A 22,799-nucleotide genomic window follows, 5' to 3' on the forward strand; every position below is an offset into this window, starting at 1 on the left:
CTGGGCACTGCCTGGGGGAATCGGGTGCCCTGCAGTCATCCCTCCCTGGCCAGGCTGCCCCCTGCAGCCCCAGCCCCATGTGCCCATATGTCGCTGTGTCTGCAGGGGAGGGTCTGCGGGCTGTGCGGGAACTTTGACGACAACGCCGTCAATGACTTCACTACACGGAGCCGGTCTGTGGTGGGGGACGTGCTGGAGTTTGGCAACAGCTGGAAGTTCTCCCCGTCCTGCCCGGACGCCGTGGCCCCCAGGGACCCCTGCACCGCCAACCCGTCCCGCAAGTCCTGGGCCCAGAAGCAGTGCAGTGTCATCACCAGCGCCACCTTCACCGCCTGTCATTCTCAGGTGGGCCGAGTGGTGGCGCTCTGGGCTTCAAGGGCAGGGTCTTGGGGCTGCTGGGGTGGGGCTGAATCGGGCCTGGGCTGGGCCTCGGAGGACGGTCTTCACACTGGCTGCTCCGCAGGGCACACCGTCTGGACCTCCCACCAGGCAGGCGCCCATGTCCCCAAGGTTAGCACAGAGCTACCTCACTGCTTCCCCCAACCAGTCAGCCTCCTGCCCCAGAAACAGGGCTGTGAGCCATCCAGGCCCTTGCGTCAGCCCCTGCTCCCACCCTGCCCTCCCCACAGTCCCTGACCTGCGGCCCCCTCGCTGGGACACACAGTACAGAGAACCAGGGATCAGCCTTAGACTCCCCAGAGGTCCTTCCTGCGGACAAGCAGTCCAGTGCCAGCGCACGCACATGGTCTCTTAGAGCAGCACTCGCTGCGGGGAGGGCAGCTGCACCAGCGTGCCGCGCCGACTCCTGGCCACAGCCCTCAGGGTCCTGCCCTTGAGCCTGCCTTCTATGTCCTCTATGAACCTGACCTGCGACCCCTGCCTCGGGTGGTACTGCCCATGAGGCGGGTCCACTGGGCTCTGCCGCCTGGGAGGGAGAAGTGTGGCTGGGGGGGCAGCCCCCCTCATCCCAAGGACACAACAGCACCCCTTTTGTCAGGACGGGGTCCCCAGACGGTCGTAGGGAGGGCTGGTCTGCACTTGAGTGAGATGCTGAGCAGAGGCAAGGGGCGAAGGGCAAGGGCAAAGCCAGAGAGGGGCCGGGGCACAAGCGAAGGTACCAGGTGGGCAGGAGCCTTCTGGCCACAGAAGTCACAGGTCTCAGGTGGCAGGTGTGTTGCTGTCCCCGACCCGGGTGGGACGTCAGCTCTTCTTGCTGAGTGGCCCCTCGGGCCTCTGCCCCCAGGTTGACTCCACCAAGTACTACGAGGCCTGCGTGAGCGACGCGTGTGCGTGTGACTCGGGGGGTGACTGCGAGTGTTTCTGCACCGCCGTGGCCGCCTACGCCCAGGCCTGCCGCGATGTGGGCGTGTGCGTGTCCTGGCGCACCCCGGACGTCTGCCGTGAGTCGGGCTCTGTCCGTGGTGCTGACGGGCGAGTGCGGGAGGAGGCAGAGCAGCTCTGGGCCCTGGGGCTTGACCTGCACACGTGTGTACACAGGATACCCAACACACACACCACACGTGTGCACATACTTGTCCATAAAATCCAGATGCACAGGCCGTCCCAAAATGAGATGACTCAGTGAGGGACAGTCATTCCGAGTCCAGGGCTAGGAAGTAAAACTTGAATGCTAGGGGTGGGACCCTGAGGCCTCTCCACTCCTGAGACAAGGCCAGCCCAGATGCAGCCTGGCACTTCCCTAGCATGCGCAGGGGACGAGGGGCCTGGCGGGCTCCCTTAGCCTCTGTCCTCCACGTTCAGCCCTGTTCTGCGACTACTACAACCCCCAAGGGGAGTGCGAGTGGCACTACCAGCCCTGCGGGGCCCCCTGTCTGAAAACCTGCCGGAACCCCAGTGGACACTGCCTGATGGACCTCCCAGGCCTGGAAGGTGAGGGGCAAGCTGTTCCTGGGGACCCACACCTCTTCATCCTAGGACGTCACACAGGCATGGGGGGGGCGGTGCCAGAGGGCGGTTGGGCTCCTGCCACCTGCACACCACAGCCCGGGACAAGAAGGCACGGGTGGTGGCCGCCCCAGGCAGCTCCGACCACCTGGTCTGAGAAGGTGAGTCTTCTCCCCACCCTGTGCCCACCTCAGGCTGCTACCCAAAGTGTCCTCCCAGCAAGCCATTCTTCAGCGAGGACCAAATGAAGTGTGTGGCCCAGTGTGGCTGCTACGACCAGGATGGGAACTACTACGATGTGGGCACCAGTGTCCCCACAGCAGAGAACTGCCAGAGCTGGTGAGGGGAGCAATGGGGGCAAGCAGGGCAGGGGCTGGGCTGGGGGTGTTGACCTGTGTGCTGCACGTCCCCAGCTCTCCTCTCTCCACCCAGTGACTGCACCCCCAGCGGCCTACAGTGCACACACAGCCTCGCAGGTAAGAAGGAGCCAGGTTGGTTAGGGGGCTGGGAACTGGGGCCCCACTGAGCCCTGTACCTGCCATGTCCCCCAGCCTGCAAGTGCACCTATGAGGGCAGGACCTACGGCCATGGGGACACCATCTACAACACGACCGATGGGCTTGGCGCCTGCTTGGTTGCCATTTGTGGAAACAATGGAACTATCACCCGAAGCGCCACCGAATGTCACATAATCTCGTCCACCACGCCCTTCACCTTCACCTCCACCGCAGCCCTGCCCTCCACGACAGGTAAGCTGACCTGGGGGAAGCCTGGGGCTCTGGATGATGAGGGAAGACCCAGCAGGAGCTCGGTACAGGTGTCCGGGGCATGAGAGATGGACAGGGGCCCTGCAGAGGACCGGGGACCAACCCTGGGGCAAGGGGACAAGGGTCACCCACCTTCTGGGCAGAGGAGGCTTATGGCACCCCCTGCATTCACCCCCACAGGCCCGGTCTCCACCCTCCCCACCGTGTGTGTGCACCAATTCTGCCGCTGGTCTGCCTGGTACGACAGTGACCATCCAGAGCCCGGCATGGGAAGTGGGGACTTTGAGACGTTTGTGAACCTGAGGCAGAGGGGTCACCAGGTCTGCCTGGCCCCGGCCAGTGTCGAGTGCCGGGCCCGCCAGCTGCCTGACACGCCCCTGGAGCAGCTGGGCCAGAAGGTGGAGTGCAGCCTGGAGCGGGGGCTCACATGTCTCAACAGCGAGCAGAGCCCCCCAGTCTGCCACAACTATGAGCTGCGGGTCCTGTGTTGTGACCTCGTGCCCTGCAGCACCTCCCCGGGCCCGAGCACAACCCAGGGTCTGACCAGTGAGTCCCTGCCCACCCCTGCCCTCCAGACGACGGTGGCCTTCACCTCACAGACCCAACCCGCTCGTCCCACCGTGATCACCACCGTGACGGCCCGCAGCCCCGTGGCTCAGGGCACCACCTGCCAGCCCCGATGTCAGTGGACGGAATGGCTTGATACGGATTACCCCAAGTCTGAGGAGGCCGGAGGGGACATCGAGTCACTCGACAGGATCCGGAGCGCGGGGGGTGCTGTGTGCCCGCAGCCCCAGGACATAGAGTGCCGGGCGCAGAACTTCCCCAACAGGACACCCGAGGAGCTGGGCCAGCGCGTACACTGCGACCCCAGCTTCGGCCTGGTCTGCAGGAATGACGAGCAGGTGGGCCTGTTTAAGATGTGCCTCAACTACAGAGTCCGTGTGCTGTGCTGCAGCCACGACCACTGCGGGGAGCCCACCACCGCCACCACCGCCACTGTCACCGCCACCACCGCCACTGTCACCGCTGCCACCGCTGCCACCACCTCCACCAAGCCGTCAGCCACACAGGCCCCCCTGGGCAGCACCACAGCAGTGCCCTTCCTCTCAACAGAACCAATGTCTTCAGCAACGTCTCCAAACCCCAGCCACACAGACACGCTCGTGACATCCGCCACAAGGAGTCCCACGTCTCCTCCAGGCTCCACAAAGCCCAGCACCCCGGGAAGGGCCACGTCACTCCTGACTCGCACAACCCCTCAGGGGACCACAGGGGGCACCCCACAGGGACCCACCACGGGGGTGCAGACGATGCGAACCACCACGGCTCACTCAACTCTGAGAACAGAAGTGGGCACAGCTGGCACGGTCACCACGAGCCCGCCATCCCCCTCACACACTGGGATGAGCACACAGAGAACCCAGGGGTCGGCCATCACTGAGGCCATGACCAGCCAGGGCACGACCGGCTGCCAACCCAAGTGTGAGTGGACAGAATGGTTTGACGTGGACTTCCCTACCTCGGGGGTCACGGGTGGAGACATGGAGACGTACGATAACATCAGGGCTGCTGGCGGCAAGATGTGCCGAGAGCCGCAGAAGATCGAGTGCCGTGCGGAGAGCTACCCCGAGGTAAGCCTCGACCAGATCGGACAGGTGGTCAGCTGCAGCCTGCGGGCCGGGCTGGTGTGCCGCAACCAGGACCAGAGGGGCCCGTTCAACATGTGCTTCAACTACAACGTCCGCGTGCTCTGCTGTGACCACGTGAGCCACTGCCCCACCGCCAACACGCTGCCACCCACAACCCCCACGCCAGCCTCACCCAGTGTCTCCCGCACGACCCCCGTGGGGACCTCCCATATACACAAAACCCCTGGATCTTTGCCCACGGGCACCAGCACGGGTGAATGGTCATCGGTGGTGACAGGACTCAGGACCACGGCCACCACCAAGACGTACCTCTCTTCCCCTAGGACGACTGAGAGGGTCCCCATCCCCACCTCCCTTAGAACGACTGAGACAGGCACTATCCACAGTACCACTTTTTCCCCAGAGCCTTCAACCACCATGCCAGGCTCGCCCAGTGCCCCCAGCACTGCACACCTGGTGACAACGCCCATACACACCACCACAACGTCCCTGCCCACCAGTCCGACCTTTGGGACCACCCTGCCCTCCAGCACCCTGACGCCTGGCTCCTTCTCCACCACCATGACATTCCCGACCTCCGGGAACTGCATGCCACGGTGCGCGTGGACAGACTGGTTCGATGCGGACTACCCCAAGCCCATCCCCAATGGCGGGGACTTTGAGACCTACGCCAACATCCGGGCAGCCGGCGAGCCCATCTGTGAGAAGCCCCAGGCCCTGGAGTGCCGAGCCGAGACACTTCCCAACATCCCCCTGCAACAGGTGGGCCAGGTGGTGCTCTGCAGGCTGGAGGAGGGTCTGGTGTGTCGTAACCGGGACCAGCGCGGCCGGTTCAAGATGTGCCTCAATTACCACATTCGCGTGCTCTGCTGTGACAACCACCACTGCCCCACAACCCCGGCCACCACCGCAGTGACCTCCCCGGGGCCCAGCCTGAGGCCGACGTCCCTAACAACCCCCAGCCCCACTGTCGTCAGCTCAGCCAGCACCACTGCAACTCCCTGGTGCCAGCCTGCCTGCCGCTGGACCGACTGGCAGGACAGTGACCGGCCCAGGCCGGGCCCCTACGGTGGTGACATTGAGACCTACATTCAAATGGAAAGTCTGGGCAGCCAGCTCTGTGCAGAGCCGGACGCCATCGAGTGCGAGGCCGTCCTCTTCCCGGGAGTCCCCTTGGAGCAGCTGGGCCAGGTGGTACTGTGTGACCTCGACTACGGGCTTATCTGCAGGAACAACCGGCAGGGGTGGGGCCAGACCTGCTTCAACTACCACATACGTGTGCGTTGCTGTGACGACTACAGCCACTGTGCCAGCATGGCCCCAGCCATCAGCACCAGTACGGGCAAGGAGACATTGGGGACCACAGCACTCTGGACCACGGCCACCACACAGTCACTCCCCTCTTCCCCAGGGACCACCCAGAGGGTCACCACTGCCACCACTGAGACAGGTCCCTCCTCTCCTGGGACCAGCCAGAGCGTCACCAGCCACACCACTGAGACCAGACCCTCCTCTCCTGAGACCACCCAAAGGGTCACCACTGCCACCACTGAGACAGGTCCCTCCTCTCCCGAGACCAGCCAGAGCGTCACCAGCCACACCACTGAGACCAGACCCTCCTCTCCTGAGACCACCCAAAGGGTCACCACTGCCACCACTGAGACAGGTCCCTCCTCTCCCGAGACCAGCCAGAGCGTCACCAGCCACACCACTGAGACCAGACCCTCCTCTCCTGAGACCACCCAGAGGGTCATCACTGCCACCACTGAGACAGGTCCCTCCTCTCCCGGGACCACCCAGAGGGTCGCCAGCCACACCACCCAGACACCTCTCACCTCCTTCAGGACCACTGAGAGGGCCTCTGTCTCCAGTCTCTCTTCCTCCACAGGGACCCCGCCCACAAACACCAAGCCAGCCTGGCCCAGTACCCCCCACAAGGTCCCCCGGGTGACCACGCCCATACAGACCACCCAAGGGTCCCTGCCCACCGGTCCCACCTTTGGGACCACCCTGCCGTCCAGCCCCCTGACGCCTGGCCTCTCCTCGACCACCATGACCACCCCGATCTCTGCGGCCTGCACCCCGCAGTGTGTGTGGACAGACTGGTTCGATGCGGACTACCCCAAGCCCGGCCCCAACGGCGGAGACTTTGAGACCTTTGACATGCTCCGCTTGGCCGGCTACGTCTTCTGCGAGCGCCCCCAGGACATCGAGTGCCGCTCAGAGAAGGCGCCAGACATGAGCCTGACGGACGTGGGGCAGGTGATCCAGTGCAATGTGAGCTTCGGGTTGGTGTGCCGCAACCGCGACCAGCCAGGGCGCGTGCCATACTGCCACAACTTCCACGTGCGCTTGCTGTGCTGTGACCGCCACTGCACCTCCCCGCCGGGCACAACGGCTGGTACCTCCCTGTCCCCGGAGACCTCTCGCACCCTACTGACACCCACCACTATCGCCACCACCCATGCCAGCTCCTTGCCCTCTGCTGGGCCCCGCACAGCCTCCACAGGCACCTCCCAGGTCCAAGAGCCCAGCGCTAGGGCCACCCTATCGCCCTCCACGCCTGAGCTGGGCACAACCCTGCGCCCCTCCACTGCTGCCTCCACAATAACAGTGTCCCAGGGTAACACTCAGACCTCGGCCAATCTGACCCTCAGCCCAACGACCTCAGTGACCAAGTCCACTTCCTGTCAGCCTCGTTGCGCCTGGACGGACTGGCTGGACCAGACCTACCCGGTGCCAGGAGCTTCCGGTGGGGACTTTGAGACCTACGCCAACATCCGGGCAGCCGGTGAGCCCATCTGTGAGAAGCCCCAGGCCCTGGAGTGCCGAGCCGAGACACTTCCCAACATCCCCCTGCAACAGGTGGGCCAGGTGGTGCTCTGCAGGCTGGAGGAGGGTCTGGTGTGTCGTAACCGGGACCAGCGCGGCCGGTTCAAGATGTGCCTCAATTACCACATTCGCGTGCTCTGCTGTGACAACCACCACTGCCCCACAACCCCGGCCACCACCGCAGTGACCTCCCCGGGGCCCAGCCTGAGGCCGACGTCCCTAACAACCCCCAGCCCCACTGTCGTCAGCTCAGCCAGCACCACTGCAACTCCCTGGTGCCAGCCTGCCTGCCGCTGGACCGACTGGCAGGACAGTGACCGGCCCAGGCCGGGCCCCTACGGTGGTGACATTGAGACCTACATTCAAATGGAAAGTCTGGGCAGCCAGCTCTGTGCAGAGCCAGACGCCATCGAGTGCGAGGCCGTCCTCTTCCCGGGAGTCCCCTTGGAGCAGCTGGGCCAGGTGGTACTGTGTGACCTCGACTACGGGCTTATCTGCAGGAACAACCGGCAGGGGTGGGGCCAGACCTGCTTCAACTACCACATACGTGTGCGCTGCTGTGACGACTACAGCCACTGTGCCAGCACGGCCCCAGCCATCAGCACCAGTACGGGCAAGGAGACATTGGGGACCACAGCACTCTGGACCACGGCCACCACACAGTCACTCCCCTCTTCCCCAGGGACCACCCAGAGGGTCACCACTGCCACCACTGAGACAGGTCCCTCCTCTCCCGGGACCAGCCAGAGCGTCACCAGCCACACCACTGAGACCAGACCCTCCTCTCCTGAGACCACCCAAAGGGTCACCACTGCCACCACTGAGACAGGTCCCTCCTCTCCCGAGACCAGCCAGAGCGTCACCAGCCACACCACTGAGACCAGACCCTCCTCTCCTGAGACCACCCAAAGGGTCACCACTGCCACCACTGAGACAGGTCCCTCCTCTCCCGAGACCAGCCAGAGCGTCACCAGCCACACCACTGAGACCAGACCCTCCTCTCCTGAGACCACCCAGAGGGTCATCACTGCCACCACTGAGACAGGTCCCTCCTCTCCCGGGACCACCCAGAGGGTCGCCAGCCACACCACCCAGACACCTCTCACCTCCTTCAGGACCACCGAGAGGGCCTCTGTCTCCAGTCTCTCTTCCTCCACAGGGACCCCGCCCACAAACACCAAGCCAGCCTGGCCCAGTACCCCCCACAAGGTCCCCCGGGTGACCACGCCCATACAGACCACCCAAGGGTCCCTGCCCACCGGTCCCACCTTTGGGACCACCCTGCCGTCCAGCTCCCTGACGCCTGGCCCCTCCTCGACCACCATGACCACCCCGATCTCTGCGGCCTGCACCCCGCAGTGTGTGTGGACAGACTGGTTCGATGCGGACTACCCCAAGCCCGGCCCCAACGGCGGAGACTTTGAGACCTTTGACATGCTCCGCTTGGCCGGCTACGTCTTCTGCGAGCGCCCCCAGGACATCGAGTGCCGCTCAGAGAAGGCGCCAGACATGAGCCTGACGGACGTGGGGCAGGTGATCCAGTGCAATGTGAGCTTCGGGTTGGTGTGCCGCAACCGCGACCAGCCAGGGCGCGTGCCATACTGCCACAACTTCCACGTGCGCTTGCTGTGCTGTGACCGCCACTGCACCTCCCCGCCGGGCACAACGGCTGGTACCTCCCTGCTCCCGAAGACCTCCCCCAGCTTGACGCCAGCCACCATGTCCCCCTCCGTCCTCACCACGCGCAGGCCCACCGCCTCTCCCAGCCCACTTGTCCCCACCACACCCTGCCTGTGCCGGGCGTTGGGACAGCTCTTCTCACCAGGTGAGTGGAAGAGCCTGTACTCTCCTCATGGACCATCCACCCAAGATACTTTTTCCTCATGTCCCTGAAGCCCTGCTCTGTGACTGACGATCCTCCTGCTGACCCAGATGTCCTGTCGTTCTGATTTTCTCCTCCACAGGGGACGTCGTCTACAACAGAAGCGACGGAGCCGGCTGCCATTTCTATGCCGTCTGCAGCCCACAGTGTGAACTCGAACGCTTCCAGGGTGCCTGCTCTACCTCCTCACCCCCAGAGCCCCCATCCTCTGTGTCCCCGACCTCCCCAACCTCCCCGACCTCTCGGACCGGGGGCTGTGACCTCACCGTCCCTCCCCGACAGGTGTGCACCCCGCATCCTTGCCTTCCCTATCCTGTGTGCGTGGGGTCAGGGGCCGACTTTGAGCCCCCCGGTGACCTTCCACGAGGAGCTCTGGGTGGAGGGAGGCACAGGGGTGTGGGGCCGGGTCAGCAGCTGGGGCTGCACAGGCCACGCGAGACCCAAGGGTGGTGGGGGTGCGTCTCGCGAGCCCACCCAGTGACACTGTGCCTGCTGTCGCCAGGTGAACGAGTCCTGGACGCTGGAGGACTGCACGCTGGCCCGGTGTGAAGGCGACAACCGCATCGTCCTGCTGGAGCCGGAGCCCGTGGCCAAGGTCACCTGCGTGAACGGGCACCTGCCCGTCAGAGTGCAGAGCCAGCAGGACCCCTGCCAGTACCACTATGAGTGCGAGTGTGAGAGAAGCAGCCGTGCAGCTGGGCAGCACGGGCACACACATAGCACAGGCGCCGCGCTCACCAGACGTCACACGGGGACACAGGGCGCCTGAGACCAGGGAGAGGAGGGAGGGGTGGGAACGGGAGCGCACAGGGCGCGGTTCCTGGGGTCCTGAGCGACCTTTTGTGGAGCCGCCCACAGCAGGGACCACAAACTAGGTGGTTCAAAAGGGCAGGGACAAGTGTCTCGCAGGCCCGGGGACCAGAGCCCGAGAGCCAGGTGTCACAGGGCCGCTCCTCCACAAGCTCCAGGGGAGGGTCCTCCTGCCTTGGCCAGCCTCTGGGGCTCCAGGCATCCCTGGGCTGTGGCCGTGTCACTGTGTCACCCGTCTCTGCCTCTGTCCTCACGTGGCCTCTTCTTTCTGTGTCTCTTCTGAGGACACTTGTCACTGGATTTGGGGCCCACCTGGTAAACCAGGATACTCTCATCTCCAGACCCTTAAGTTAATGATACCCGTGAAGACCCTTTCCCAAATGAGGTCACATCCACAGGCTCTGAGTGGGCCTGTCCTTGGGGGCCACCAACCAACCCACTCACCCATTTTAAAACTGAGGCAACTGAGGCTGTGGGGGCTTGAGCCACTCCCCGCAGGTGGCAGCTCTGGGCGGCGCCGTGTGAGGGGACTGTCTGTGTCCACAGGCTCCTGCAGCAGCTGGGGGGGCTCCAACTACATGACCTTCGACGGCACCCCCTACTCTTTCCGGGACAACTGCACCCACGTCGTCATGAGGGAGATCCGCCCACGCCATGGGAACCTCACCGTCCTCCTGAATAACCACTTCTGTGGGGCCACCGCGGCCTCCACCCGCTGCCCCCGCGCCCTCAGTGTCCACTATGAGTCCATGGACATTGTCCTCACCACCATCACCAACGCCGAGGGGCAGGAAGAGAGCCTGGTGCGTGTGGGTGCGCATGGGCTGCCACGCAGGGAGGGTGCCTGCCCAGAGGTCAGCTCCCAAGGGGCCTCAGAGAGGGGGCGGGCACGCCGCCACGCAGGGCCATCGGCACAAGGCACAAGGGGGGGAAGGCCCCGGGGGGGCTGCCCAGAGCCAGGAGCGCCCCGGGAACCCAACCACCGCAGACTGGGCCCCAGGGCCTGAGGGGAGCGTCTGTGCTCTGGGCTGTGCCCATCGCCCCCGGTTACATGTCCCTGGCTGTGTCCCCAGGTCTTGTTTGACCACGTGCGGGTGAGCCAGGGCTTCAGCAGGAACGGCGTGCGTGTGTCTGTGACGGTGGACACCGCCATGCATGTCGACATCCCCGCCATCGGCGTCAGCGTCACCTTGCACGGGGAGGTCTTCCAGGTCCGGCTGTCCTACAGCCACTTCAGCCACAACACCGAAGGCCAGTGTGGTGAGTGGGGATGAGACAGGAAGCCCACGGGAGCACGACGACTGCTGTGGCTCACAGGCCTGCTCCTCCCTCCAAGCCCTGCCTGTGCCCCCAGCCCCCACCCCTGGCAGCCCTGCGGTGCCAGCTGCCTGCCACATCCCCACCGCCCGGATCAGGACCCACTCCCCCTGCCTCCTGCCCCAGGCAGAGCTGCCTCTCGGCCTCAGTAATCGGTGTTTCATAACCGAGTAACCACCGGGGGTGGGGGGGCGAGGGGAAAGGCTGGAACATGGCAAGGCTGGGTGCCCGCTTGGCCCCTGTGATGACCCTCCCGGTTTCCACACTCGCCAGGCACCTGCACCAATGACAAGATGGATGACTGCCGCCGGCCGGATGGCACCATAGCCCCCACCTGCCAGGACATGGGCAATACCTGGCTGGTCGCGGAAAGCAGCAAGGAGGGCTGCCAGGCACCGACTGGCCCGCCCCCGACCACCAGCTCCCCGGCCCCGGGGCCCAGCACACCCTTTGCCACCCCGTGCCCCCCAGCGCCCCTCTGTGAGCTGATGCTGAGCCAGTGAGTCCCTGCCTGTGGGTTTGTCCATCCTGGGGCAGCGAGCCCTGCCTGGGCCCAGGACCCAGCTGGGCTCCAATCTCTGACTGCCCCTGCCGCAGGGTCTTCACTGAGTGCCATGACCTCATCCCGCCCGACGCGTTCTTTAGCACCTGCGTCAGTGACACTTGCCAGGCCGGCCGCCCCGAGGTGCCCTGCCAGAGCCTAGAGGCCTATGCGGCACTCTGCCGTGCCCGGGGCGTGTGCAGCGACTGGCGTAATGCCACTGCCGGGCTGTGCGGTGAGTCACGGGCGGCCACCACGGGCTCTGGCCTCTAGCCCCCTCGGCCTACCTAACGCTCGTCTCTGTGTCCCCAGACCTCACCTGCCCGCCTGCAAAGGTGTACCAGCCATGCGGCCCTAAGCAGCCCATGACCTGTGACTCCGGGTGAGTAACAGTCACAGTGGGAATGGTGGGGGCGGCGAATGAAGAGTCTGGGGGCGGCCAGGAGGAGACAGAAGGAGGAAGGACCTCCAGCCCCAGATCTCTGCAGTGCCCTTTCCCCACCCGACCAACCTCTGGTCCTGACCACACGGGCGTCCACGGCAGCCGACCAACCCCTGCGCTCCATCCACGCCCGCCTCCCTCCGCCCCTCGCCTTACAGGAACCAGAGCCCAGAGAACAAGGGGCTGGTGGAGGGCTGCTTCTGTCCCGATGGCCACACTCTCTTCAACTCATACACGGACGTCTGTGTCCCCAAGTGCCGTAAGCACCACCTGTGGCCTGGGCCCCTGACCCAGTCCTGCAGAGCCAGCGGGTGGGACATCCTGTCCTGGCCTGGCTTGCTTCAGTGTCAGACCACGGGCCAAACGGGCCCAGCTCCAATTCTGTTCTGTCAGTGGCAGTGTGGTCTGGAGCCCTGTCAAGTCCCCTGCTCTGTGACACCCCTCGAATTCTCCAGGGCCTTCTGCTCCCGGTGGGAAGACAGACGCTTTGACTGGGGGTGGGGGGTGGCCAAGTCTGAGAAGACATGTCCCTATGGCCTCTGCTACCAGGCCGTGAACCCCACAACCCCTAGTGACCCCCTTTCTCCTTCCCTTCCAGCCTGCGTGGGACCAGACGGGTTTCCCAAATTCGTGAGTGGCTCTGCCCCCAGTTGGTCCCCCTTGCTCAAGCAGAAGGAGGGAGGGAGTACCCCCACCTTGGGGCGGCCCCATGATGGGGCTGGTGTGGGGTGCCCAGGGGTGCAACATGTCCCGGTCACTCGGGCTGCTCCAGAGGTGGTGGCTACAGGGGGAGTCTGAGGACCGCCCTGGCCAAGCTGAGCGCTGGGGCCTGACCTGCGGCTGGAAGCAGCCTGAGAGGACGAGGCCCAGTCCAGGAGCCCTCAGGAACCCCGACCTGGTCTGTTACAGCCTGGAGAGCGGTGGGTCAGCGACTGCCAGGCTTGTGTGTGCGACGAGGACTCCGTGTCGGTGCAGTGCATGCCGGTGCAGTGCGAGCCCCAGGATCAGCCCCTGGAGTGCGGCCAGCCTGGCTTCCTGACCCTGACCAGGCCCCTGGCCGACAACCCCTGCTGCCCAGAGACGCTGTGTGGTGAGCCCTGCGCCATCGCAGGCCAGGCGGGTGGGCAGTGAGCAGAGGAGGGTGGAGAGTACAGGCCGGAAGGCCTGCAGGGCCGAGCAGGGCCGCAGCGTCCTGGCTGGACACCGCCGGACCACTGGCAGGGGGAGGGGGCTTCTGATCCTTCCTTTTTCCACTTAAACACAAGGCTGCCAACCTCTGGTCTGCCCAGGGGCTTGGGGCGGGCGAGGGAGGGGACAGTTGAGGACCTAGAGGGGATCCAGAAGGGCCACAGAGAGGTCAGCCACCATGGGAAACCCTGTGGGGAAACCCTGTTACACTGGGAACTAGCAGGGCCAGAGGGCAGGAGCACCCCCCAACAGCACCCCAACTCTCCTGCAGTCTGCAACACGACCACCTGCCCCCAGAGCCTGCCAGAATGTGGGCCAGGAGAGGAGCTGACCCGCACCCAGGAGGAGGGCAGCTGTTGCCCCACCTTTGGCTGCCGTGAGTGGGGTGGGGGTTAGTGTTGGGGCACCTGCTCCCACAGCCCAGGAAGGCCCTCAGTCCTCCCTTTCCTTCCAGGGCCTAAGCTATGCGTCTACAACGGCACAGTCTACGGGGTAAGAACTCAGCGCAGGACGGCAGGACGGCCTGGGGTGGGGCCCCAGCTCGCGCATCCACTGTGGGAAGGCCTGGAACCCTCTGGACCTCCTCTCCTGGTCTCCACAAGCCCAGCCCTGTCTGTCCCCTCCCACCACGACAGCAGATAAACAGAGAAACGCTGAGTCCTCTAGAGCTGGGTGGGGACACGGGAGGACAGGGGAGTGGTTCCTCTGTCAGAGCCTAGTAGGCCTGTGAGCCCCACACCTGCTGCCCCTGGGACTTGAGCTTCAGGGTCTCCTACAGCTTCCTCCCAGCAGGACCACTGGGTCCTGCCTGCCTGAGGTCCCCACTCACTCAGGGTCCTGCCTCTCTCCAGGTCTGTGTCCAGCCAGGGGGCATATCCATAATTCCATGTGAAGAAGAAAAAAGCCACCTTCTGGGGGCCTCAGCTTCTCCCAACCCACCCAGCCTCAGGGAGGGGTCCTGGCCCTGGTGCCCAACCCACTGCCCTCAATGTCACTCCCCTACCCCCACCCTCCCATCCACTGCAGGTCGGTGCAACCTTCCCAGCAGTCATTCCCTGCCACACGTGCACCTGCCTGTCTGTGGACACCCAGGACACGACCGTGCAGTGTGAGGAGGATGCCTGCAACACCACCTGTCCCCAGGTGAGCCCACCCACCTAGGCATACCCAGACCCCTGGCATGCCACACTGTAGCAGCCCTGAGTCACCGGTAACCAGGCCCCCAGGGAGGGTTCTCTAGCTCAACCTTTGCCGGGGATCTTGTTTTCTCCCAAAGGGAGGTCATGAAGCAGGAGGATGGGGGGAAGGGTTGGAGGCAGGACCAGCAGGCTGCAGGGGCAGGTGGAGAGGGGGCTGGGAGCAGGGGTGAGGCTCAGCCAGGACAATGGACCCGGACACGGCTTCAGAGGGTGGGGGCTGCTAAGGAGGCTGCCAGACTCCTGGGGGGCGAGCAAGAGGGCTGGGGAGCCGGGCTGGGGGTGCAGACATGACCACCCCTCTGGCCCTCAGGGTTCCGAGTACTCCAGAGTGGCTGGGCAGTGCTGCGGGCAGTGCGTGCAGACGGCCTGCCTCACGCCCCACGGCGGGATGGTCCAGGTAAGGGGGCGCTCAGACTCAGCTCCCCACCCGGAAGACCCTACCCTCCAACCCTCAACAGCCCACGAGATAATCCCCACCCTGGCCTCACTCTGCCCGGTGCATTTCAGCCCAACGAGACCTGGGTCAACAGCCTCGTGGACAACTGCACGGAGTACCACTGCCAGGCTGAGAACGGAGCTCCTGTGCTGACCCCGAGGCCCGCGCCCTGCCCCGACGTGTCCAGCTGCAGAGTGCGTGCCCCTCGGATCCCCCCGGCCTGGCCGTCTTCCCGCCTTGCCGGGGAGGCCCGCCCACACCACGCCCCGGAGGCCACACCCTGTCCCGCCCGAGAGACCCCGCCCCGTCCAGGAGGCCCCGCCCCGCCCACCTTAGAAGCCCCGCCCCACCTTAGAAACCCCACCCCTGGGGTCGCGACCCGCCCCCAGCGCGCCCTCTGTCCCCCGCTGCAGGGCACCCTCCGGAAAACCGGCTGCTGCTACTCCTGTGAGGAAGTGGGTAAGTAGAGACCACCTTCCCGGCCCCGCCCTCCAGCTCCGCCCCGCCTCCGCCCATTGGCTCCTGCCGGGACCCCAAGAACCTGCCCTGAGCGCAGATCCGGAGGGAGCCAGGGAGGAAGGGCCCCAGGTCGCCGTCCTCAGAGATCCCCCTCTCCTCTGCCCAGACACCTGCCAGGTCCGAGTCAACAGGACGGTCCTGCGGCACCGGGGCTGCGAGGCCCCCGTCAACGTCACTTTCTGCGAGGGCTCCTGTCCAGGAGTGTCCAAGTGAGTGGGCCCCGCCCCTCCGCAGAGCCCCGTCCACCCGCCGGGGCCTGAGGCCACGCTGCCGGCCACACGGGGTCAGCACCCAGGCCGCACGTGTCCCTATCCTTGGCCCAGCTTGGGGTGACACAGAAGAGCTCCCCTCTCTCCATGTCCATCTGCAGAAAGCCTGCGGCCTCCCCTGACCCTTAGAGCCAGGAGGAGGGAAGCTGGGGCACAGAGCCGGGAGACTGCGGTTCCGGACCTGAGTCCAGGGCCCGGGGGCAGTGTCTGCTTGGGGGTGGGCAGAATCAGGGCCTTCCGTGGACCAGACTCTTGGGGCAGAGCTGCTGGCAGAGTGTCCTGGCGAGAGTCGGCCCGGCTGCGGCCAGCTGTATGCCCTCAGCCAGAAGAGGAAGAAGGGCCGGGAAGGTCCCTGGAGGAGGGGTCTTCAGACTCCACGACTTTGAGGGGGTGGTTCAGGGAAGAGAGGGTGTCTGGCCAAGAAAGGTCAGTGTTCAAAGAGATCCTGAGTGCCCACAGAGCTGGCCAGGCCAGGGACGGCAAAGCCCCCTGTGCTCAGGCAGCAAGCACGGGGCTGCTCGAGGGCGGTGAGCTGCCGACTCCAGACCCCAGAGAAACCAGGACCGGGGGCTGGGGCTGGCCGGGGTGGGTGCTGAGGTTGCCACGTGTCTGCAGGTACTCCATGGAGGCCCAGGCCATGCAGCGGCAGTGTACCTGCTGCCAGGAGACCAGGACCCACGAGGAGGTGGTGACCATGCAGTGTCCTGACGGGACGGCCATCCAGCACACCTATATTCACGTGGATGACTGCAGCTGCACCCCAGCCTGCATACCCTCACCTGCAGCTCCTAAGGACGGCAGCTTTATCTCTCTATCCTAGGGGCCCACCACTGTTTGATGCCATTCTGCCCCTGTCCCACTGCCCCGGGTGAAACCCACACCCTAGCAGGGGACAGTGCAGCTTGAGGAGAGTGCCAGACAGAGCCCCTCCGGCCTGTCTTGGACACTTGCCCTGCCACCAGGGCCAGCCTTCATCTGAAAGAAGCGCTGGCTCCACCCAAACTCACCCCTTCCTGGTGTCAGAAAGATGCCAAGAGCAAAACTGCACATCGGCGGGCGCTGTGCTGCTCCTCACCAGGGGTCCCCGCCACAACCCCAAGCCCTGCGGAGCACGGCTCCCCTCGGGCAGCGGACTGCAGACTGAGACCCGTCGACACCAGGCCGGCTGCCACCAGGGAGTGGAGTTTGGCAAGGTGGCTGCATGCCCGTGTCTGGACCTGGGGCTGAGGCGGTGATGGCCGACGAGTGGGTCAGGGAGGGGTCAGTGCCCCGAAGCTCCTCCTCTGCTCACCCTGCCCCAACCTTGCAAATAAACACCGAGCATCATGTACACTTCCAGGTCTGGGTGTCTTCCCACTGTGTCCGCCCGGGCTCCCCTGTCCGCCCATGGACCCAGCTGTGTAGGGGCCACAGGCTTTATGCACCCCCACCCCGGGGCTTGTGCTGGGAGGGAAAGGCAGGGCAGGGGGCACGGAGGCCAAGGCCAGTCTCTGGCTGTGAGGGCACTTGCAGGAGCCAAGGGCTCAGAAACAGCCTCACCGTTATTTCAAACACATGGGGTTCATTAGGAAACTGGTTCACAGATGTGAAGATTGGACCAGCCAACAGGAAGAGGCGCCTCAGACATGCGTCAGTGCAGGAAGCAGCTGCCCTACCGGCCAGAGCTGCACAGAGGGGTGGGGCACATGGTGCTGCTCAGACCCTGAGGGGAGCCACTGCTGCTGCTGCGGTGCCCCCTCCCCATCCTGTCCAGACCTCCCTCTCACGGCGTGTTTTCTTCAGGGCACTTGTCACCCAGCAACTTGTACATTTGTTCCTTTCTGTTTCCTGAAAACAGACTTTCTGTCTCCCTGCCCAGCGCAGAGAACACTGCCTGCTGGGTGGGGGAGGGGCAGGCAGGGTGTGGCCAACAGCAGCAGTGAACTGCGCTTACCAGGCCCACATCCCAGGCCCCACCTTGGGATGAGGGGGCACCCTGGCTTTGGGCTTAACCACACAGGAAGGATAATAAATGACCTCTAAGTGGGCAGGACTGTTATGAGCGGGGCTGCCACCTGGGAAGGCAAAGGCAGTGCTGGAGGGGGCGAGTGGGCGGGTCTTCCTGTACCTTCCCCACATCACATGACCTACACCCATGCTCAGTGTGGTTCTCCCACCGCACATGCTGCGACAGTAACTCACATTTACAGAGTTCCTGCCCCCCCCCACAGGCCGGGGTCCCCAGCTCCTGGGGAAGGTGGATCTGGGGGCTCAGCCTGGGGGTCCTGGACTCTTTTCAGTGGCCGCTACCAGCACTCTGGACTTTCCTACCCACCAAAGTGGGCCTGGTCAGGGCAGGCCACTGGGGAAAAGGGTCCATGTGTTGACGAAGCTGTAGGTGAGGCTGGCACCCCTTTGGTCACCACTGGGGTCAACTTCTATAAGCTTAACCTGTGTCCCACAGACTGAATTCCTGGGGGTTGTGTGTCCAGGTCATGCTCCCACCCAAGACTTCATTAACTCACATGCAAAACAGCAGCAATCCATAAACCTCAGTCATTCTTGTGGCGCAATTATTTCCTTAAACCCATGCACCTCTTTGCAACTTAAACATATTTGTAAGGCACCTGGAAGAGTGTCCTTCCTTGGACCGGAGTTCACATATGTGAAGTGTTTCCCATGTGCCAGCATACGTTCCCATTTAACTCTGACAACCACCCTATGCAACGCACGCCATTGTTTCTCCCACCTTACACATGGGGAAACTGAGGCACAAAGCCATGAAAAGACTTGCTTCAGTAAGGGGTAAGGCTGGGCTCAAGTCCAGGCAGTCTGACTCCAGAGCCCACACGGCAGTCACAAGACTACTGTGGCCAAAGAGGAGATAACTATAAAAATCAACACAATGAATAAACAAGACAGTGTCACCTGAACTTGAAATATTTTCCAAAAAGGATTTCTGGTTTCCAGATAGAAATGTGCACATGTTTTTCCCACAGACATAAAACCCATGACAAAGATAGACAGAAACTTTAAAATACCAGCACCTGAAAACAAGGAAGTGAATTATCTGTAAAACTGACAGATATCCTTCAAAGAAGGAGATTTTGGGGAAGCCCCAGTGGTGAAAAGGGGCCACAGGGCAATACTTGAAGTAAATAATAATAATTATTATTAGAATTATAATAATTATAACAATAATAATGACAGCAATCTTTCAGAACTGAAGACATGAGCTCTTAGACTGAAAGTACTCAGTGAGAGACGAGGAAGACAAAGAAGACATCCACTCACTAGTGCCTGATAGTGAGATGTGGGGTATCAAAGAAAAGGACAAACCTCAAAGCGACCAGAACACGAGACAGTTTGCCGACAAGGGATAAGAATCATTAATCTGGAGGCAAGGAGACTGTGGCACGACATTTCCACAGTGCCGAGGGAAAATACCTCTCAACCCTGAATTCTATACCCAACTAAACTATCATTTAAGAGTGTCATTTAAAACTAAGACATTTTTAATAGAAAGTTGACCTCCCACGGACCCTGTGTGGAAGAGCTACTAAAGGAGGGTGAACTCTAACGAGAAGAAAAGGTAAATGCTGGTTGAATGCTGGTTGAACGTACTAAAGGCAAACAACAGTCAGCAAAGAAATCAGTAACCCACAGCGGTGCAGCCAAACAATAAACACACCTCTCAGAAACCAACAGATCAAAAACGGGCCTTCATAACTTTAATGAATAGGATTTATCAGTTTTTTCTTCACTGTTAGTGCTTCTTGGTCTTATTTCCTTGCCCTTAGATCAGAAACATGGTCCTCTGCCTTGTTTTTTAGAGCTCTCCAGTTTTACCTTCTGTTTTATAAAAAAAGTTTTTATTGTGGTACAATACACATAATATAAAATTTGCCATCTTACCCATTTTTTTTACGTGTACAGTTAAGTGGTATTAAATATAGTCACACTGTTGTGTGGCCATCATCACCATCCATCTCCATAATTCTATCTTCCCAAACTGAAACTCTGTCCCCACGAAACACTCACTCCTCACCCCCCAGCCCTGGCACCCACCCTTCTCCTTTCTGTCTCTGTGAATCTGACTCTACTTAATATATCCCGTAAGTGGAATAACACACGATTTGTCCTGTGTCTGACTCATTTCACTCAGCTCAATGTCCTTGAGGTTTGTCCGTGATGAAGCAGGTGTCAGAATGTCCTTTTTAAGGCTGAATGAAATTCCACTGTGTGGATGGACCACATTCTGTGTATCCGGACACTGGGGCTGTACCCACATTTTATCTACTGTGACTCGTGCTGCTATGAACGCAGTATTACACATCTCATCAAGTCCCTGCTTTCAATTATTTGGGGGAAGTGGGCTTGCTGGGCCACATGACAGTTCCGCTGAATTTTTGAGGAACTGTCATACAGTTTTCCACAGCACCTGCACCATCTTATATTCCCAGCAACAGTGAACAGAGTACACCCCTCCATTCATTGTGACACCCCCACCTTACACCCCACAGCTGCCTGAACTGAAGGTCAAATTTGCTGGAAACATCTCTCTGGGTTCCCCCTTTCTCTTGTCATCTTCTAAAATTTTCCAAGAATTTTTCAGCAGGTTACCTAACATTTTGGGCTATTTTCCACGAGAAGTTCCCAATAAATCTAACGCACTGTACTCCTGGAAAGAGATGTCCCTGTCAAGCGGGGCAGTGGGCCTCGGGGGTATAGTCCCAACCTATCAGTCTGTTCTCGTCCCAGGGACACGTGCTGTGGCTGCATCAAGTGGCTCTGAGCCTTGTTTACGAGCCTGTGCACAAGCCACTGGGAACTCTGCCCTGGAGATCAAGGTCTGTGCCACATGGGACACCCCTGGCTCACAGGTGACTTCTTGATAGGCTCTCCTAGGAGAGGTGTCAGGACTGCCAGCAGCGGCAGCGGGTCCCAACTGAGAGGACTGAGCACCCCGCCAGGCAGGACGCTTCTCCCTCACGGTCTCTGGAGACAGTCCTTAGGCTTGTTTGCCTGGACAAGCTGCGCTCCGCCTCATTCTGGAGGTCAAGAAGTGGAATGTCACCATAGCCCCAGAGTCACTGAGGGAGGGCTGAGATGAAGCATCAGCTGCGGGGTCCCCACCTGCCCCAGATCCTGCCCACTAGGCCCTGAGGCCAGAGGGGGCCGTGTCTTGGTCCCCAGACTGCTCTGTGCTCTCGTCTTGCTCCAGGCCAGTCCCCCGCCGTCAGACTGGTGCAGCCCTGAATGTGGGGCTGTGGTGCCTCCCTCCTAAGTCTTGGGGGCCCCTCATCCATCAGGTGGACCCCCAACCCTGTCGCCTGGCCTTGCGGGCCCACCTGGATCTTGTGTGGGCTTCCATAGCCCAGCGGAAGCCTGGATAGGACCCTTGGGTGACCCCAGCTCACCTGCCAAGCTCATCTGAGGCCAAGAGCCAAGAGACATCTGGAGTCTTCCCGTGTGATTCATGAAGGGCAGAGGCGTGTGGGGACCGGGCAGGTGGTAACCTGTTCTAGAGCTCCCACGAGGGGTGCTGGACGGTGCCCACTGGAGCTGACTGCCTTGTGGCAGTGACTTCCCTCGGAGTCCAGGCTCCCCAGGGTCACATTCTCCTGTAATCTGCTCCCTCCGTGCACAGAAGCCACATGCCACGTGGGTTCCACGACTCTTCCAGCCTGTCTGGGGCCCGAGATCAGGAACTGCAGACGTAAGCGAGAGGCACAGAGGCCCATGGTGGGCAGCTTGGAGGGCAGAGCTCCCACCAGCCCGGAGCCCCAGGCCAGCACTGGGCGTGCCCACCTACACCAGCGTCACCCCACACTCCGCGCATTCCACCTGTGTCGTGCCATCCACTCAGCCCGCACTCACCCAGCCGTATACAGGGACAATAGCACACCAGTGTCACACATCAGGGAAGGAAAGTGACAGGGATTCCATGCTGAGTTAGTAACACCTGCATCGCAATATGTGTAATTTTTCACTTTTCCATCTTCTCCTACGTGGGGTTTATTGCTTTAATGTTGGCAATACCTTACAGTTAACAGGTGCTGAAGGTAATTCTCTTAGTGACCAAGTCACAAATTGGTAGAAAGAAGATGTCTTGTGTTCTGTGAGGCTTAGTGTTTACTGCAAAGCTTACCAGCGGGAGCCGAGGAAGCGAGCATAGCTCCAAGCACGTGGCTGCTTCTCGTGCTGCCTTGTGTCATTAAAGAAAATGTTTGTGCAAAACCCCATCGAAGCCTCATCGCAAGGAGTGCCGCACTTTTCCTCATTTGCTGATTCTTTCCCGTCCACCGAGAACCCGCTCCGTCCTCCCACTGATAGAAATGTGGGGCCAGCATTGTATTTTGGGGACTTAAAATGAAGAAAGTGAGGGGCTTTGCCAAGTCTGGGAAAGCCAGTGCTCTGGTTTCCCTGAGAAGTTCAAATCTCACATTAAATTTGGCTGCAGTTTTCTGCTTCCACAAAGATTGCTTTTCAGAAATGAACAGTTTAAATGGATGCTTTGAAATCATTTTCAAAAGTAAAATCAGACAATGATAATAAATTGGCTGTCTTCGTCAGCAACCAGGGACGATGGCCTGGAGGCCAGGGGTCTGCATGTGCCCACTCTGTGGGGTGCGGGACCCCCATATTTGTGCTCCTGGGCTACTGCAAGCTGATTCTTGTTGGCCCTTGGCCACAGTTGGTGACTGGCCTGGTGAGGCTGAGACTGGAATCCCTTCCCCATTTGTTCCTTCAGCTAGTGCTGCCCGAGCGCCTGCTGTGTGGGTGCTGCAGCCTGGGGTCAGGAGGGGCCCCCACACACGCCAGTGTCTGCCGTGCATGGACAATACGCAGGAGAGACAAGAACACGGGCCGTGTGGAACGGCACGAGAAATCGCCAGGGTGGCCGGAGAAACTGCTCAGAGGGGGATGTTTGAGGAAAGACGAGGGGGCGAGCAGCCGTGGGGCGGGGCCCTGGGGCGGGCACACCAACCCAGGAGACGGATATGGTCCAGACAGGCAGTGTGAGGTCGGACGCAGGACGGGGCACCGCAGAGCAGGAG

General features: G+C 61.8%; 1 protein-coding gene across 1 annotated transcript in view; it reads left to right on the plus strand.

Annotated features, from left to right (window-relative positions):
- The window catches only part of MUC5B (mucin 5B, oligomeric mucus/gel-forming), a gene marked incomplete at both ends in the record, with an annotated part of 29,563 nt that extends 12,569 nt beyond the window's left edge, over positions 1–16,994 (plus strand). The window contains 26 exons of the mRNA XM_081064291.1: positions 106–345; positions 1,244–1,400; positions 1,762–1,890; positions 2,100–2,244; positions 2,338–2,381; positions 2,457–2,654; positions 2,853–8,981; positions 9,121–9,320; positions 9,541–9,712; positions 10,395–10,651; positions 10,922–11,108; positions 11,439–11,664; positions 11,763–11,941; positions 12,019–12,088; positions 12,307–12,407; positions 12,747–12,778; positions 13,058–13,238; positions 13,608–13,712; positions 13,791–13,828; positions 14,363–14,479; positions 14,846–14,932; positions 15,043–15,165; positions 15,385–15,430; positions 15,597–15,699; positions 16,375–16,556; positions 16,783–16,994. Coding sequence (XP_080920417.1) covers positions 106–345; positions 1,244–1,400; positions 1,762–1,890; positions 2,100–2,244; positions 2,338–2,381; positions 2,457–2,654; positions 2,853–8,981; positions 9,121–9,320; positions 9,541–9,712; positions 10,395–10,651; positions 10,922–11,108; positions 11,439–11,664; positions 11,763–11,941; positions 12,019–12,088; positions 12,307–12,407; positions 12,747–12,778; positions 13,058–13,238; positions 13,608–13,712; positions 13,791–13,828; positions 14,363–14,479; positions 14,846–14,932; positions 15,043–15,165; positions 15,385–15,430; positions 15,597–15,699; positions 16,375–16,556; positions 16,783–16,994 — 9,660 coding nt within the window. The remainder of the gene's footprint in view (positions 1–105; positions 346–1,243; positions 1,401–1,761; positions 1,891–2,099; positions 2,245–2,337; positions 2,382–2,456; positions 2,655–2,852; positions 8,982–9,120; positions 9,321–9,540; positions 9,713–10,394; positions 10,652–10,921; positions 11,109–11,438; positions 11,665–11,762; positions 11,942–12,018; positions 12,089–12,306; positions 12,408–12,746; positions 12,779–13,057; positions 13,239–13,607; positions 13,713–13,790; positions 13,829–14,362; positions 14,480–14,845; positions 14,933–15,042; positions 15,166–15,384; positions 15,431–15,596; positions 15,700–16,374; positions 16,557–16,782) is intronic.
- Positions 16,995–22,799: the final 5,805 nt, after the last annotated feature.

The sequence above is a fragment of the Rhinolophus hipposideros genome, assembly GCF_964194185.1.
Source record: "Rhinolophus hipposideros genome assembly, chromosome: 10".
NCBI lineage: Eukaryota > Metazoa > Chordata > Mammalia > Chiroptera > Rhinolophidae > Rhinolophus > Rhinolophus hipposideros.